The sequence below is a fragment of the Eleutherodactylus coqui genome, chromosome 1 (genome assembly GCF_035609145.1).
Source record: "Eleutherodactylus coqui strain aEleCoq1 chromosome 1, aEleCoq1.hap1, whole genome shotgun sequence".
NCBI lineage: Eukaryota > Metazoa > Chordata > Amphibia > Anura > Eleutherodactylidae > Eleutherodactylus > Eleutherodactylus coqui.
The window spans coordinates 245,736,383-245,754,069 of NC_089837.1; the positions used below are offsets into that span (position 1 = coordinate 245,736,383).

The following is a 17,687-nucleotide window of genomic DNA, read 5'->3' on the forward strand; positions in this document are numbered from 1 at the left end:
GGTAGCTAACTTTCTATTCCCGGTGGAGTGAGGACACTTGGACTGGCTATGGTTGACCATCTGTATGCATGTGAGCTCTGGGTAGGGTTCCTGTTATATGTTATATGCACAACCAGGTGTGTTGGTATGAACAGTGACGTGTGTTATGCCTGTGCAGGTGGCCAAACGTGTGCTTTATGTGCTGTCCTGTTTTGTGTTCAGTGTGTGTGAACAGTGTCGTGTCCTACGTGTGTTTAGTGCATCTTCTCCAGGTTCCTGATCAGGGATAGCCAGGTCCCAGATGAAGGCAGTGGGGCCAACCTTATCAGGACAATTAACCCACTTTTAGGCAGGGGTTCCCCACTTTTCCTGGATAGTAAGGGACAAGGGTCCTTCCATCATAGCCTGGAGAAGTGCAGTTGCTGTTATGCAACACTATAGTGTGTTTGCGGTTTTAAAAGGACACAATCTTGCATCTGCACGGAAGCGTGGTGCTTTAGTGCGCCCAGGGGACGTAACACATGTCATGTGTCTGCACCCAGCAGATCATTCTGTGTAAGAGGACCCTTAGAATGTCAAACAGCTAATACAGCATGCCAGTGACAGTATTCTATTGGACATGGCATTATCAGTTTTTTCTTTTATTATTCTAACTCAAGTTATACACTACAACACTTTAGGTCATAGCAGGAATTACCACATTATTTCAAAAATACTATTAAGAATGAATGGTTGTTTAACAACTATGGACACTATTGGGAGCATTTCATTTTCACCTAAATGCATCAGTTTTGCAATAGTGTTTAATTAACTCCTTAGTGACCGCCCTATAGTGTTTTACGTCCTGCTGTTGTAGGACGTGTATGAAGAGAGATCGCACAGCTATCTCCCTCCAGACATCATGGGCTCTGGCTGTTTATTACAGCTGACACCCGCGGGACGTGAGGCTCATCGGAGCCGTTAATCCTTTAAATGCCGCTGTCATTTCTAACAGCGGCATTTAAATCCCTAGACCACTGTTCGGGGGTCCCGTTCGGCCCCCCGCAATGGGATCGCAGGGAGCCAAAAAAAAAACTGTTGCCATATTTATAAAAAATTATCTAAATAATAAAACAAAAATAAATATTTGCTGTTGCTGTGTCCATAAACGTCAGATCTATCAAAGTAACACATTATTCCGAATGCCATAAATGTGCATTTTTTGGTGACCCCGTCTCCAAGAAAAAGTGCAATAAAAAGCTATCAAAAAGTCGTACGTATTCCAAAAAATGAGCCCCCACACAACTATGTCCATTGAAAAATAAAAAAGTTATTGCGCTCAGAAGATGGTGACAGAAAATAATTGAAAAAAATTAAATACCTTTAAAAAAAACACAAGTATTACAGCAAAAGAAAAAAGTATATAAGTTTGTTATTGTAGCAATTGTACTGACCCATAGAATAAAGTTATCATATTATTTTGGTTGCACTTTGTGCACCGTAGAAAAAAGACGCACTGAAAGATAGCAGAATGTCATTTTTTCCCCCATTTTTCACCACTTAGAATTTTTTAAAAAGTGTTTCAGTACATTAAATAGTATCACTGAAAAATACAAGTAATCTTGCAAAAAAACAAGCCCTCATACAACTACATCAATGGATAAATAAAGGAGTTACGATTTTTTAAAAGGGGAGAGGAAAAAAAACAAAATGTAAAAAATGTAATCAATTTAACAAGCAATTTGTTAGCTTAAAGGGGTTGTCTCGCGCTGAAACGTTTTGTTTTTTTTTCCATAGGCCCCCCGTTCGGCGCAGGACAACCCCAAAGGATGTGTTAAAAAAAAAAAGTTATTACTTACCCGAATCCCCGCTCTGCGACGTCTTCCTTCTTCTTCCTTCACCAACATGGCCGCCGGGATCTTCACCCACGATGCACCGCGGGCTCTGTGCGGTCCATTGCCGATTTCAGCCTCCTGATTGGCTGGAATCGGCACACGTGACGGGGCAGAGCTACGAGGACCAGCTCTCCGGCACGAGCGACCCCATTCACCAGGAAGAAGACCGCACAGCGCAAGCGCGTCTAAAAAAGCAAGAAGACATCAGAATTAGACGGATCCATGGCGACGGGGACGCTAGCAACGGAGCAGGTAAGTGAATAACTTCTGTATGGCTCATAATTAATGCACGATGTACATTACAAAGTGCATTAATATGGCCATACAGAAGTGTATGACCCCACTTGCTGCCGCGAGACAACCCCTTTAAGAGGTTTGCATGACAATTGTGTTATGCAAACCATGGGGTTTTGAACGCAAGTCATTCCGTGTAAATGCATGCAGAGGCTCAACGACTGAGCAAGAGTTGTTTAGTTTCTGTACTGAACGGCTTCTGTTTACACTAAACGACTGTTTGCTTACAGTGAATGGAGGCAGTGGGTGGGGGGAAGGCATATTAGCCTTTTACTCCCCACTTTTACATGAGCCAACCTAAACAACCAATCACCGTGAATCAGCCAAACCAAATAACCAATCACCGTGAATCAGCCAACTCAAATAACCAATCACGCTCCTTGGCCACCCGCCTTCACGCCGGACGAGCTCTGAGCGATCAGGCTTCACTGGGACGTGATGTCGGGCATAGTTTGTCTGACAGTTTGTCCCTGTAAAAGGGCCCTTAAAGGATCCTAAACTGCAGACTGAGTCTCAATAGGCGATCACCAGTGAAAGTGGACTGACAGCTAGCTTTCCCCTGCTCTCCACCCCTGTATGTTCTTATCAACTAATTTATCACTACAACAAAGCTGATCAGCTAGATCTCTGCAGGACACAGGCCCATAGGCCCACGCAAAGACAATCTTTCGAGTGATTAAAAGATTGACAGTTTTAAGCCCCATATACACACACAGATGATCGCTCAAAATTCATCAGAAACTGACAGTTTTGAGCGATCATTTTGCATTAGCTACTAATGGGCTACACAGCCCATTAGTAGCCAACTAGCTTAATTTGCATCTATTTAAAGAACAGCGGGCGGTCTGTTCTCTAAATACATCACTATTGTTCTCCAGTGGGACAGCAGCTAAAAGAATGTTATCAGTGCTGCCCACGGAGAACTCAGCGTGTGGTCCCTCCTATCAGGAACAAGGGGGTTTTAGGCTGAGCTGACCTCAGCGATGGACCAAAAGTGCACCAGAGTGCGCGATGGGCACACATTTACAAGCAACGATTCCTTCAAAAGATGGCTTTTCAGCGAATTTTAAGCGATAATCGTTGTGTGTAAAAGAGCCTTTAGCGATAGTTTTGCATAAAGTGCTAATGGACACTAAAGTCCATGAGCACTTTATAATCTTCATTTGCGTGTAGAAGGGCCTTCAGGTGGTCTGAGCTCTGCACACAGCTCCATTATTCTTGCATGGGCTGAATACAAAATCATTGTTCAGCCGAAAAGTAAATGATGGTAGCATTTACATGCAATGATTATCGCGCACGTGCCATCATTTGAATGAATTTTGAGCGATAATCGCTGCGTGTAAATTGGGCAATACACACTGGATACAGCTTGTTGTCAAGGTACCCTTTTATGAAGTAGGAATTGTCCAAATGTGATAACTCCTTTAGATGGTTATGGGTTATGGACCATTTACACGTAATTATTATCACTCAATATTTGTTCAAATTAATGAATTTGAGCGATAGTCTTTCAGTGTAAACGCAAAAAAAAAACGCTCACTATTTGTTAATCGTTGTTTATCACTGACATTTAATCAGCCAAAAAACTATTGCTGGATCGCTGGCTTCTTTTTGAGTGTAAACGCTCCCTACTCAGCACTTCACATATAAGGTGAAGCACTAAGGCGAGAAGCCAGCGATGTCTTCTAGTTTAAATGCTCTGCACAAGCGCGGACGACCTTAGCTGTGACAACGGTGTCTTGCAATCGGTCAAACGACTCTCAGCCCGTGTAAAAGGGCCATTATCCAAATGAAGAAATTGGTACCTGTAGGGGTGTGTGTGTAAAGTACTAATGATAATATTTTTTAAAAAGTTAATAGCCACCTCTCTGCTTACCCCCTGCTCTCATCTCATCTTGTCTCTGTTTACATTGGCTGTAGAATTAACTTCTTTTCTACTCATATGACTGCTATAGCCAATCTGAGGCCACCAAACGGAACGTCAGGAGTGATGTCCTATATACAAGTCTGGGCCTTTCCTTGTATACAGGCCACATGGCCTAGTAATGAAGTTAGTGGTCTAGAAGACCCTGTGTAGTCACAGGTCGCATACCCTTCCATCAGGTATATCAGGCCCGGGCTTGTATGGGAGAAATTAAGGTTGGGGTGGGTGGGATTTAAATAACAAAAAACAAATCATGGGAATTCCCATAAAGAGAATCTGATACATATAATATATGTGTTATACATATTTGAAGTGCTGAGTTCCTGCCCCATGTTTGTGACAATTTTCATAGATCATTCAGAAATCTAGGGATATACAGTGTATACAGATATATAAGGTGATATGAATTACTGGGCCATTAGAGATGAAAGAATGAGCTAACAAGGTTCATAAACAATATTCAATGTGTAAACAGAAAATGAAATAAATATTGTACCTTCCTTTATTTTCTCCAGGTAGGTTTGTATTTGATTGATGCTTGCACGGACCTCTTCAATAATTTTATTTGACACCCACCACTTGCTGCGTGTTGCATCTACTTCACACCCGTTTTGATGTTGTTTTACATAATAGTCCTTGATACGGCTAATCTCCTGCTTATAGTTGGAGTTACGCACAGTTAATATCTGGGCGCTATCATGCACAGGGTAAGGTTTACTGTGGAAAGACATTAGGATCAGGATAAGAAATAATGGGACTTTGAACTTAAACAGCCTTTATTGATCCATTTACACGTAACGATTATTGCTCAAAATTTGTTCAAACAACCAAATTTGAGCGATAATTGTGTAGTGTAAATGCAAAAAAAAATTGCTCACTGTTTGTTCACAAGTAGAGATGAGCGAGCACGCTCGTTCAAGGCAGATACTCAAGCGAGCATCGCTCTTCTCGAGTAACTGATTACTTGTCCGGGCAAATGCAGGGTGGCGGCGGTAGGGAGTGAGAGAGATCTCTCTTTCTCTCACTCTCTCTCCCCTCTGCTCCCCCCCGCTCCCCCCCACATTTGCTCGGACAAGTAATCACTTACTCAAGAAGCGCGATGCTCGCTCGAGTATCTGGCTTAAACGAGTGTGCTCGCTTATCTCTATTCACAAGTCAATCTAGCTGACTCATGACTTTCAGTCATCACAAAAACTATCGCTGAATCGCGATGTGGTCTCCATTTCAGAAAGTTTCCATCCAGGTCAGTCCTTCAAGGATAGAAAAGCTCTGTGGGTGGTACTTTTCTATCCAGCTTAAAAGACTGAAAAGCACAGAAATCCTGTGAACTAGAAAGCAAAGTGGTCTCGGTTTCACATACTTAAGAGAATGGTTCTGTCCAGGTTTCCGTCTAAATACAGTTTTCGTCAGTGAGAGGGACCTTAAAATGACATCTGAAAGGAGTCTCACCAATATGCTCCTGTAGGGGTGGCTGTACAATAGTTGATTGAGAAATTAACTTGTACATAAAGTCAGTCCCCTGTCAGAAACTGCCCAATGTTCCCTAATATAATCACACGTACTGATGTAACTATAGTTACACCCGGGCCCAGGAGCCTTAGGGGACCCATAAGTTCTCTCTTCTCAATATAGGGAGCTCAGTACTATGTATAAAGCATTATAGTTGGGGGCCCTGTTACAGGTTTTGCATTGGAGCCCAGGAGCTTCAAGTTGCGCCTTTGTATTAAGGGGTTAAGAGAAGTTGGGGGGAAGGGAGTGCGGGGCAAGATAAACTTTTCTACCCAGACCCATGAGCCTTTAGCTACGCATCTGATCACATGGTAATATTTTGTACTATTTAATATGGTCTGTGTTTTAGCTTTATCACACTACATCCTGCCAATACGTAGGTGAGTTAGTAAATAAGATGGTGTACAGACCCTATGGAGATGCAGTCTGAAAATATTTCCACTCTAAGGCCTCATGTCTACTGGGTAAATGGAATTGCGGAATCCGCAGCGGATTTTGCCCATAGGGAATCATTGCCATCCGCGGGTCCTTTAAATTGATTTTTGCACCCGTGGATGGCATTTTAAAAGAATTGCGTTTTTCATGCGCAGGAGAAAAAACACGACATGCTCCATTTGCCGCGGAATCTGCGCGGATGGCATCATTGCTATCACATTGATAGCAATGTGTGCGGATATCTGCATGCACAAAAAATGCCATTTAAAGCGGATTTCCGCGGCAGATTCTGCGCGGATTGTATTTTTTGAGTGGACATGAGGCCTAAATGTGTCTCTAACTTGTCTCTATGAGGTTAACCAAACATGACACAAAATAAGCATGTTCCTTGGGTACCTTTTTGCATCCTTGCTGTCTTGCAGTCCTCTGTTTAAAACTTCTTTCACAGGTAGTTCCAAGTCAAAAACTTTTATTGGTATTATGCTGCATGCTTCCAGAAGATCAGCCTGTTGTTTGGTTGCAGGATAGCCATCAAAAACAACTCTATAAATAAAGCATTTTTTTGTAATATTTTTCAAGTTGGCATTTATAATCTGTGTGAACATGCTCTTTTTACCAAGCTTTACTTCTCTCTGCACTGCTGCTTGTACATGTATGCACTCTCATTGTTAGGCATTGTTCTTTACAGTAACTGGTTAGAGAAATACTTGATTGATTATGTTTGTGTAGTAAATATCAACCAATCAACATCTGTCATACAAAGATTTTCTAATTCTACAGCTGGAAAAAGTGTCTGGAGAAATAATTGTACAGGACAAATGCAACAGAAAAATAGATAGTGTAGGGTGGCAATTGCCACTATAAAACTTAAGAACGCTTGCTTGAGAAACAATATCACTGAGGGCTGTCTCACCTGAGTGTATAATAATTGCGTATTATGCACGCGGGTTTTGCGGGTGTAATTTAATGTACCGATATTGCATAGGTGGCTAAGTTGCTACTCACACAAATTGCATATATTTAATATGCACAAGAAAAATCGCAGCATGTTCTATCTTGGCACATATTACGAGCATATACGCGCCAAGATAGCACATGGCGATGGACAACCTGCAGCCTGTGTGAGGGAGGCCTTAGACTTTACATTGGGGAATCTTGGATCAGTTATACTAATTACTTGCCACTACGTTAGTCTTAAAGATGAGCACGATATCACTTACACTTGGCATTTTCACAGTGGTTTTTACAGATTCAACAGCTCCATAAATAGCAGAGTTTAACTTGAGTGTGATCACTTTCTGTGACAGGTTACCTTATCATTGAAAACATATTGTTATCTTAACACAATACAAACCATTGTAAATTCATAGAGGGCAAAGAAACGCACAGAAACTTTGCTATATGTGCATTTACTCAACACATTTTCACTTTTCTTATCCTTGCCTTCCAAAAACCATAATGCATTTTTTTCTGTTCTCCCCTGGTCTTTGTGGGTTTCCTCCAGGCACTCCAGTTTTCCTCCACACTCCAAAATCATGAAAATGGATGAATGTAGATTGTGAGCCCCAACAGGGACAGAACCCAATACTAAGTGATGTAAAGTGCTGTTTAAATTTGCATGCGCTGCATAAATAAAAATGATTATATGAGGACTTTTTTTTTTTTGCAGGGGGAGTTATACTTTTTAACCTGTTCATGACATCCACCATACATTTACAGCAGATGCAGGAGGTCATTGTTAAAAGTGGGTTCAGAAGCTGGGCCCACTCTATGTGCAGAGGCTGTCAGCTGTCACCTGAAGAGCCGACCCACAACAAAATCGCAGGCTGTCATTTGGTCACCGTGGCAACCTGAAGCTTTGAGAAGGCCCCAAGGACTGCAGTGGATTTCCTCTTATTGAACCCTGCTTTTAGCAGGTATTAATGGAATTTCTATAGCCATTCTACACTACAATACTGGAGTATTACAGTATATTGTACATGCGACCAGACAAGTTCTCTATGGACTCTTAAAAAAAAAAAAAAATGTTAAAGAATGCAAAAACCGACTGAAGTTTCAAAACCAGGGTTGCTCTGAAACTAATGCTTCCTATCTAACAACATCACAAGCGGATGTTGGGGGTATGGCAATAGAGTTTGAACTTTCCCATGAATATCTGTTAAATGTTTTTGCCGTGCAACAGATGGCAGCAGAGGGGCAGTCTAACAAAATGGTATCTAAGGTGAAAGTGTTTATAAAGCTTACTGAATGTTTATATAGACTAAGCAGCACAGTGAGGGGGTGAGTGGCATGTTTAAACAGCGGCAACAGCGATGTGAAAGGCAAGCCACGTTTTGGACAGCCACGCACAGCTGTCATATCCTTGTGTTAGGGGAAAAAGTTTTTGCAATTAGAGAGCAAATATGCTCAATGATTGATGGTGGGTGATAACATGAACAAAAATTAATCTCACTCCACCCCTGGGACAGGAAAAGACACAGGAGAATCGCAGATCTTCTCTGTTGCCGCTGGTCTACCCTCCTCTTCCCTCTCTGCTCTTCATGCATACTAAAAATGACAGTTGTAAATTCAGTATGCCCGACTCCACTTCAAATGGCTCTAACTCCACTTCTATAAGGGATGCGAACACTGTATGGTGTACTTTTAAAGCCACAAATTTTAGCTTTACAATGACACCAAAAGCATGTTGATAACCCTGAAAGAACAGGAGCTACATCCATTTAAAGTAGAACGAGCTCTGTTCATCCAAAACTGTAATGTCCATTTCCTGCAGAAGGATTAGAACTCATTCAAAACTGCCTGAGGGGTGGGGTTAAAATATAAGAAAAATACATTTTTTAATGTGGAAAGGTATCACAAACAAGTTACACTTTGCTGTATCTGTACACACATATATTACCGTGTGTCCCCGAAAATAAGACATCCACTGAAAATAAGACCTAGTAGAAGTTTTACTGAAGTGCTAAATATAAGGCCTCCCCCTAAAGTAAAACCTAGCTCTGTCCCTGCTGTTCGAGTGTGCTATGATAAGCTCCCCCTGGTGGTCGGAAGCTGCACTGCTGTACAAGTGGTCCAGGAACTGCTGTGGGTGATCATTACAGTCTCCAGACAGTGCGTGGGAGCCAGGTACTTTACAGCCCTTATTTTTTGTTGCCCTGTGTGTGAATCCGGCAACCAGCGTGTCACTTTGATTCTTTAGGGGGGTGATCATTACAGTCTCCAGACAGTGCGTGGGAGCCAGGTACTTTACAGCCCTTATTTTTTGTTGCCCTGTGTGTGAATCAGGCAACCAGCGTGTCACTTTGATTCTTCAGGGGGGTGATCCTTACAGTCTCCAGACAGTGTGTGGGAGCCAGGCACTTTACAGCCCTTATTTTTTGTGGCCCTGTGTGTGAGTCACGCAAGAAAAGAAGTACTCATTTAGGGACAGTGCTATTGCTAGACATGAGAAATTTGGGCCAATGATTCTGATAGAAATGGAGTCACAAGAAATTCAGCAGGAAATTCAGGGTTTGGATTGTTATGATGATGTTCCAGAAGATGATGACATGACTGTCATTGAATAAATCTTGCTTTGTGTTTATAAATATCGAGATCGGTAAATGGACCCTAGATTGTTGTACATGGAAATAATGGTAGTTACAAGAAATTCTTGATAGGATTCACAGTTTGTCTGGTTATGCAGGTTTGTGATGACAACTACTGTACAGTATATAAGAAATGTTCATTCTTTCCCCTCAACAATAAATGTAAATTCTTCTTCATGGAAAAATAAGCCATCCCCTGAAAATAAGACCTAGCGCATAATTGAGAGCAAAAATTAATATAAGGCACTGTCTTATTTTCAGGGAAACAGTGTATATTACAGAAAAATGCCTCTTGTTCCACTTATGACCTCACCTTTCTTCCCCCTGCACTGATCACTCACTGTGAATTTACTGATAGGATTCCATACAGTCACATATCAGGTTACAGATGCTGCCCATAAAAAGCTATGGAGCAGGATGGAGGAAGAGTAAGCAGCTGCAGAATGAGAGAGCGACAGACACACACAGGACACTGCTGCTTATAGTAAGCCTGTATTCAGACAGCTGTATGCAAGTTGTGCCCAATAAAAGGGGAATGCAACTCGCACCCTGACACCCACCCGTATCCTGTCCAATATTCATGGACAGTGCACATTTCATGTGCTATTCTCATTCATGAAAACAAACGTGAATAGGAAATACAGCGATTTCTTTCACGCTATGGGTCCATATGAAAGAACGTTCATGCGAATAGCCTAATTGGCTAGAATGGACCTATGTGCTGTCAGTGGAAAACAGACAGCAAAGAGACCGAATGTATATCTTAATGGACTCTAAGTCTTCTATCTCGCTATAACATCATGTATTTTTGTTAGCCATTAAAATGTATCATATCTACAAGATTATTTGGTTTCTCTGAGAAGGTACAGGTCCATAAAATGGAAGAATCTGTCTCAAAATGGCCGCTAGATACAAAATGGAGCATTATAAGATGTAAATAAGCTTGTGTGTAGTGAAACAATTATTCAAGCAGAAATAGCTTTAGAGCAGGAGATTCGGTACAATGCGTAATGATGTGTCTCTCTGTTCTTTTTCATGAGAACCAAGTCTGGACACAGCTGTTATCAGGAAAAGTCCTCCCACACCTTCAGAAAGACTTGGACAAGGGAACTGACTGTGCTGCAACCACCTGAATAACAAAGTGAATACAAGGGAGGACCAGGGAGGACGAGATAACGCTGAAGAGAAACAGACGCTTGAGAACATAACAGATATATTCTCACTAAACAATGCATGATTCTTAATGTTTTTCTAACCCAATGAGATTAACCCCGTGACTAATGACGTATTCCTTGCCTGTATTAGAACTATACCAAAGTGAATAAACTTTCAGTGTACGCGCCTTAAGCAGAGTGGGCTGAATACTTGCCGCGGCTCATCTCTACATATCTGTGAGAGCTAATTACTATAAATCATATAGTTTTTGGCCTCTCTGATGCATCCAGGTATGAACTAATTTGGAACCCAAGGCTTGAAAGGTTAATGTGACCGGTCATGTGTAACGGTCCTTAACATCTCTTGCTGGGAACAATCACATTTTGCTCTACTGGCTAACACAGTACCAAACCTTTGTTTTCATCTCACCCCAATGCTTCAGAAGGTGTGCTCTAGAAAGAAAGGAGATCAGGATGCCTCTGTATAGGAGATATTGTAGCAGCTAGTCTGCACCCCCTCTGGAGCTGAGTGCAGTAAAGCCTAACAAAAGTAAAGCCTACTGAAGGAGAAAACTGCTAAAAATACAGGATACAAGACATTGGACTCATGTACACACCCATGACAACTTATTCTGAACATCCATCTGAACGTTTAGATGCACTTTAAGAAATACATTTGAACTTACCCTGTTGTATTGCATGTTAGATCCATCATGGCTATTTCTAAACACCTTACTGCCAAATCATCAGGTACAACCATTCCCTTTTCAAGATGACTTTTTATGTCCAATGCAAGTTCAGTGTTATGTTGGCTTTCCAGCACAGATCGTATGGCATCCCCTATGGACAAGCGTTGTAATCCATATATTCTTGTAAACATCTTGGCAACTGAAACATTGAAAATATTATATTTTTTTTAAATAATCAATAAACTTTTATTAAGAGCTGGAAAAGCACTACAGGCACAGATTTGTTACAGAAGAAATGGGTACCTACAATAAAATGTAACATACATGAGTAATACAAGAACATATTTTACAATTACACATTCAGCAGTATACAATCTCAGCAATGTCCCAACATTTAGGTCTCAGTAGTTCAAACAAAGAGAATACTAGATCAATTCAAAACTGCAGATGTGCAAACAATGTAAGGAAGGCATATTGGATATATCCAAACAAGTGCGGTCTCCATAATAGTCATTCTGTTTCATTTTGCAATACCTAGAATGTCATAGGGATCACCTATGAGCTTATAGTATATCAGGAATTAATCCATCGGTCCCAGATTTTGTGATAGTCTCAGCGTTTCTATGTCTATAAACCATTTTTAGGAAGTAAAGATAAATTGACAGAATGCATCCAAGCATCCAGTGTAGGCACCCTCGCTGCCATCCAATTATTAGCAGCCGTTTTGCACACTTGTATGAACACACTGTCTACCCACTGAGTGAAATTATCAAGATTAGTAAACAAATACTTGGGATCATCTGTCACTGGGACTTTCATACGGCCATTAAAAATCTACTATCCAGAATGAGGGTAAATTGGCTTCTGCCCACTAGGGTTTTTTTTGCCTTCCTCTGGATCCACAAAGGGGAAGGGTGGAAACAGGCTGAACTGGATAGACATTTGTCTTTTGTTCAGCCTAGCATATTATGGATCTGTGCCCAGTATTGATGGTTTTTAGGAAAAGACCATAACGCAGGCGCACAGAGGATGCTGCTGCTGCTTCTAGTAAGGCTGTATCCAGACAGCCATATGCAAGTTGCATCTGAGGAACAGTAAATCTGTCATGTGTGAACATACTCTAAAAGCATATCCTAAAAGTGTTCCATGGTTTTCTTAAAGGGAAAAAAACAAAACACTATTACAATGAATCTCTGTCCCATACAATACTTTTGACTAGCCTTTTTTTTTTGAAGAGTCACAAAAACTATGCTCGTCAGGACTTCATTTCTGATCTTCACCTGTCAGCCATACTTTATGAATTAAGATAGTCTCCTAAAGTTAAAGGCACATTCTGGCTAAAACTGATATACTGTGTTGCGCCTCAAATTCCTCAGCCATGTACTGCTCCTTTAGGACCTTTAAGACTAGGCAACATTTTCAATTTTTTAATGATATTTTAGAATGCCATCTTACCAGTGGTCTTTCCAGATTTTGGAGGACCAAGAACTGCAATTCTTATTGGCACTGATGGTTGTGGCTTTGGCTGACGTATAAATTTAATAGGATTCCTCATAAAAATGTCTCTGTTTTCTTTTGTTGAGAATAAATAAATATATTGCCTGTAGATCAAAGGATAGCCAGGATTTTCTTGGTTTCTGAATGGTTTAATTACTTCTCCTTGACTTAGCTATATGGTTTTAGAAACAAAATAGTAGAAATTTTAAACAATAGCTGAAACAGATAAAAAATTTTATACTAATAAAATGGGATGGAATATGTCCAACTCTAACGATTCAAGTCTAATAATAGGGAAGAGGAAAGTTGCTGGAGACAGCAGTCTGGTGTCTGCGGTGTATGTATTCCGGGATTAGGCAAAGCTGGTGTAGGGAGTCCGATGCAGTCTGTAATTTTTGATATCAAGCATCCTACTCAGTTCGTATGATACAAAACAGTAGAGATGAGCGAACACGCTTGGATAAAGCAGTTACTCAAGCAAGCATCGCTCTTCTCAAGTGTCTGCTTACTGGTCCGAGCAGGCTTTGGGGGGCAGCGGGGGTGAGCAGGGGGCGGCAGGTGTTAGCGGGGGGGTAAAGAGAGAGAGATCTCTCTCACTCTCCACCCCGCCGCCCCCCGAGCCTGCTCGGACCAGTAAGCAGTTACTTGAGAAGAGCGATGCTCGCTCGAGTAACTGCTTTATCTGAGCGTGCTCGCTCATCTCTAGAGAACAGCAGTGGCAAAGGGTCTGGATGAGCTTGATTATGAGCCATGCTGCTTAATTTAGGGTATGCTGACACAGGTCAGAAATGCTGTAGATTTTCCACAGAGGAATTAGCTGCAGAAGGTTCTCAGCATTTACATTACTACAACACACCGCAAAGGCAAAACATAGCTTAAGGGTCCATTTACACGGGACGATTGTCGGGCAAACGATGCCTGACACTCGTCCCTGTGTTTTTCTCGCTCCTGTACTACTGCATGGGAGCTAGTAGAGCTGGCTCGCTCATGGACTGGCCATCAGGGGGGCGGGGCAGTGCAGGAGATTTCTCTCCTCTCGCTCCCCCGCCCCTCTCCATTGAGATAACACAGCGGCCGTTCACTACTCAACTGAACGATATCAATGAGCTAATCGCTGATCTTTTATGCAGCATAAACGATGGACGATAAGCTCATTGTTCAGTTTAAACAGCAGCCATTCAGTAGCAAACGTCTGTTGTGTTATCTCAATGGAGAGGGGCAAGGGAACAAGAGGAGAGAAATCTCCTGTACTGCCCCGCACCCCTGCTGGCCGCTCAGTGAGCGAGCCAGCTAGCTCCAAAGCAACAGCACGGGAGCAAGGGAACACAGGGACGAGTGTGCAGCATCCTCCCGTGTAAATGGACCTTAAGTTGACCTGCAGTGTGGATTTTAAATCTGTGGCACATCTTTCTATGCTACGGAATTTCACCACAGATTTCACTCCTCCAAATGATTGGGGTGAAATCCATGCCAAAATCCACACCCTCTGGTGTGGATTTTTCACTGGAGATTTTCTGCTATTGAAAAGCAGCAGCAAGTGCGCAATGTGTGAACATACCCTTGATGTCTATGGGTCTGAAAGGAACACCTGTGTGGTGTCATGTTAATCTAATAGACATTAAATGAAGTGGCAAAGTACATGCTTAACCATGGCTCTATTCAAAACCCACACAACTGTGTTCTTGCAATAAGGCAGAAATCAGAGCTTGAGACACTCATTCTAGTAATTGTGGATGTGCCAGGTTTAGGGCCCCAGCAATTAGACAAATCACGTATCCTGCGTAAGATAACTAGATAGTTAAACGCAACTAGATTTAGATGCAACGATTATCGCTCAAAAGCCGTCTTTTAAACAATAATCGCTGTGTCTAACTGCACTGACATCATGCCGTTTTCGTTAACGAATCGCTGATTGTTGTCTTTCAGCATGCTGAAAGACAATGATCAGCCTTATCAGGATTTCACAGCAGGATACAGCTGATACTATTGTTTCAGCTGTATTCCACTCCCTGAACACAGGCGGGGAATGAAGAACACATCTGTCCAGTTGTGTTCTTCATACTCCGCACGGAGCGCACAGCTGTATACCAGCTGAGCTCTTCCTGAACAGCCGGGGAATGCAGAACACAGCGGTCCAGCTGTGTTCTGCATAGCCCACTCAGAGCGTTTGGCTGTATACCAGCTGAGCGCTTCGAGCAGAGAACAGCTGGATGCAGAAGACAATTTTTTCAGCTGTATCCTGCTCCCTGAACACAGGCGGGGTATGAAGAACACAGCGGTCCAGCTGTGTTCTTCATACTCCGCACAAAGAGAACAGCTGAATGCAGAAGACAAGCGGCTTGCTTGTTTTCTGCATAACCTGCTCGGAGCGCAAGGTAATCATTCAATGTTTGAGCGATCATCTTGCCCTGTAAATGCACACAACAGTTATTGCTCAAAAGACATCTTTTGAGCGATAATTGTTGTGTCTAAACGAGGCTTAAGAGTGTGATTTTGCAAATGAGCTAGATTGTACTTTCTCTTTTTTTCTGGCAGCTAAAGTTTGTTGCACCGTGTTGTGTGACAGATACAGAATACAGCAGACATAAATGTATGCTTGCATACAGATATCTTTTAATTTACAATACCTTTACTGGATCCCATCGTCCAAAGATACTGGGGTGTTTATATGATACATGAAGCATTTTGCTGGCAAGGGACAGACGGACTGGATAACATTTTTCAAAAAGACTTTCACGATTTGCCACAAAATGCTTCAGATTCTCAAACAGCTGGAAACGTACAATATGTAGTTTTCGACTTGCATTAATTGCAACACAAGGTATCATTAGGCTTTGAAGTTCTTCCTAAAAATAAAAAGGCAATTATTTTTACTGTAAAACATTATCAATGAGACATTAATACAAACATCTGATATTAAAAACAAATCTTTTTATCAAAACTACTCATGAACATGAAGATTTTAAAAGTTGCCTATGGATTGATAATGGTGAATGTTGATCTTGCAAAGAGGTCCTGTACATATGAAAATCTGAAATTGACATGTTATTCCAATTGACACCTATCCACACAACTAAGACCCCATTCACACTGAAAGGTGATTGCTCAAATGACAGTTTAAGTGACAGTTTTAAGCGATCATCTGTGCATAGGCAATAGTAGCTAATTAGCTACTATAGAGCTTTGCAGGCCGTGCAGGACACTGCCGCTATTGCTTGGCAAACAATACAGCTGTTTTGCATAAGCAAACAGCTGCATTTTTCTCCATGATTAAAGCTCGCGTCCCACTGTGAACTACCAGTGGGACACGAGCTGAAAGAATCTTATCAGCGCTGCCGATTGTGATAATAATTCTAGAAAAGTAGAATGGAGCGAGGAACGAATCGTGCACAAAAACTGGATACAACGGTTATCGCTCAAAAGATGGCTTTGCGCGAAATTTGAGAGAGAATCGTTGTGTCTAAATGGGCCTTTAATCTATAGTCACTGTAGCCCCTTTACAAAGCGTGTGTGACCATAGGTAAACACTAGAAACAGATTCTGCAAGTATACTGCTTTTGGTAATAAAATACTGAATTTGGTTTTAATGACAACATTTCCTAAAATACCTTTAACAAAAGCGAGACAAAAAACAAAATGCTGGAAGTTCTTTCAGCATTTGTCAGATCTTCCACTACTTATCTAAAGGCTGTTTGTACAATCTAAACAATCTGAATACCATATATACGATTTAGGCCGGACTCACACGTCTGTAAGCGTAAAATGCTGCATGGGTCACACAGTGTTTTACCACTGTGGAGTCTACATATGGCAGCAAACTTGTACTGCGCATTTTGTTTGGGTTTTTTGTTTGTTTATATTTCTCATGCCATCACTTCACAACGGCGAGTATAAAGGTAGCCCAATACGCTATCATATTGCGTATGGGCGCGCACGTGTACAAAAAAATGGGCTCTCACACACATATACATGTGTTGCAAAATAGAACATGCTGTGCCCTTTTTTTTGCGCTCACGTATTATGCAATTCTGACACGGTAATGTGAGTAGAACTGCATAAAACAATGTAATTGATTGCCTGCGAGTTACGCCGTATCACACGGTCTCAGCGCACATGTAATATGCTGTAAACATACGCTCGTGAGAGCCTGGCCTTATACTATATGGTTGCTGTACATCTCTGCACTAAATGGCAATATTTTGAGGACCTCCTATTTACCTAAATGCTGTACTCACTGTTTATTAGGATGGCAGTAATTTGGAGAAGTTGCTTTAACTTTTTCGATTTTCCAAGTGTTGAAAAGTATGGGTAAATTGCAAAGTTTCAGAAATTGATGTCTGCACTTGGCAGAACATCAGAAACATCAAACATATAATTAATTATCAATCCATAGAAGCACAACCTATGAACAAGAGACACTGCTTTCCATCCCTAGGTAAAGACCAATATGTAGCAACTCTAATTTGCAGCCAATAAATGTTTTCTTAGATTTTTTGGCCTCCCCAGACCACCAAAATTTATAACTTATGTCAGAAACTGGCAAAAATTACACCAGAAATAAACCGGCGTTTAAAATAACACTCTTAATAAATTTTCCCCAAAGTATATTAGAAAGTTGCGGAACTTTTCATCATGAAAATGGGGACCCTTTTCTAGTACTTTTTTCTGCTTCCCTTCATTCTCTCATTTTTCTTGTTTTTGTTTCTGGAGATTGCTTGGGATTTCTGATGTTGATTTTTATTTTT

The 17,687-nt window shown here is 41.4% G+C and overlaps 1 protein-coding gene across 3 annotated transcripts in view; it reads right to left on the reverse strand.

Annotated features, from left to right (window-relative positions):
- Positions 1-17,687, reverse strand: part of AK9 (adenylate kinase 9) — a 165,503-nt gene that overhangs the window by 8,538 nt on the left and 139,278 nt on the right. For all 3 annotated transcript variants that reach the window (XM_066607687.1, XM_066607671.1, XM_066607680.1), the window contains exons 28-32: positions 15,570-15,788; positions 12,901-13,114; positions 11,443-11,644; positions 6,412-6,558; positions 4,568-4,788 (exon numbers count right to left, since the gene is read on the reverse strand). In XM_066607687.1, the coding sequence (XP_066463784.1) occupies positions 4,568-4,788; positions 6,412-6,558; positions 11,443-11,644; positions 12,901-13,114; positions 15,570-15,788 (1,003 nt within the window). The remainder of the gene's footprint in view (positions 1-4,567; positions 4,789-6,411; positions 6,559-11,442; positions 11,645-12,900; positions 13,115-15,569; positions 15,789-17,687) is intronic.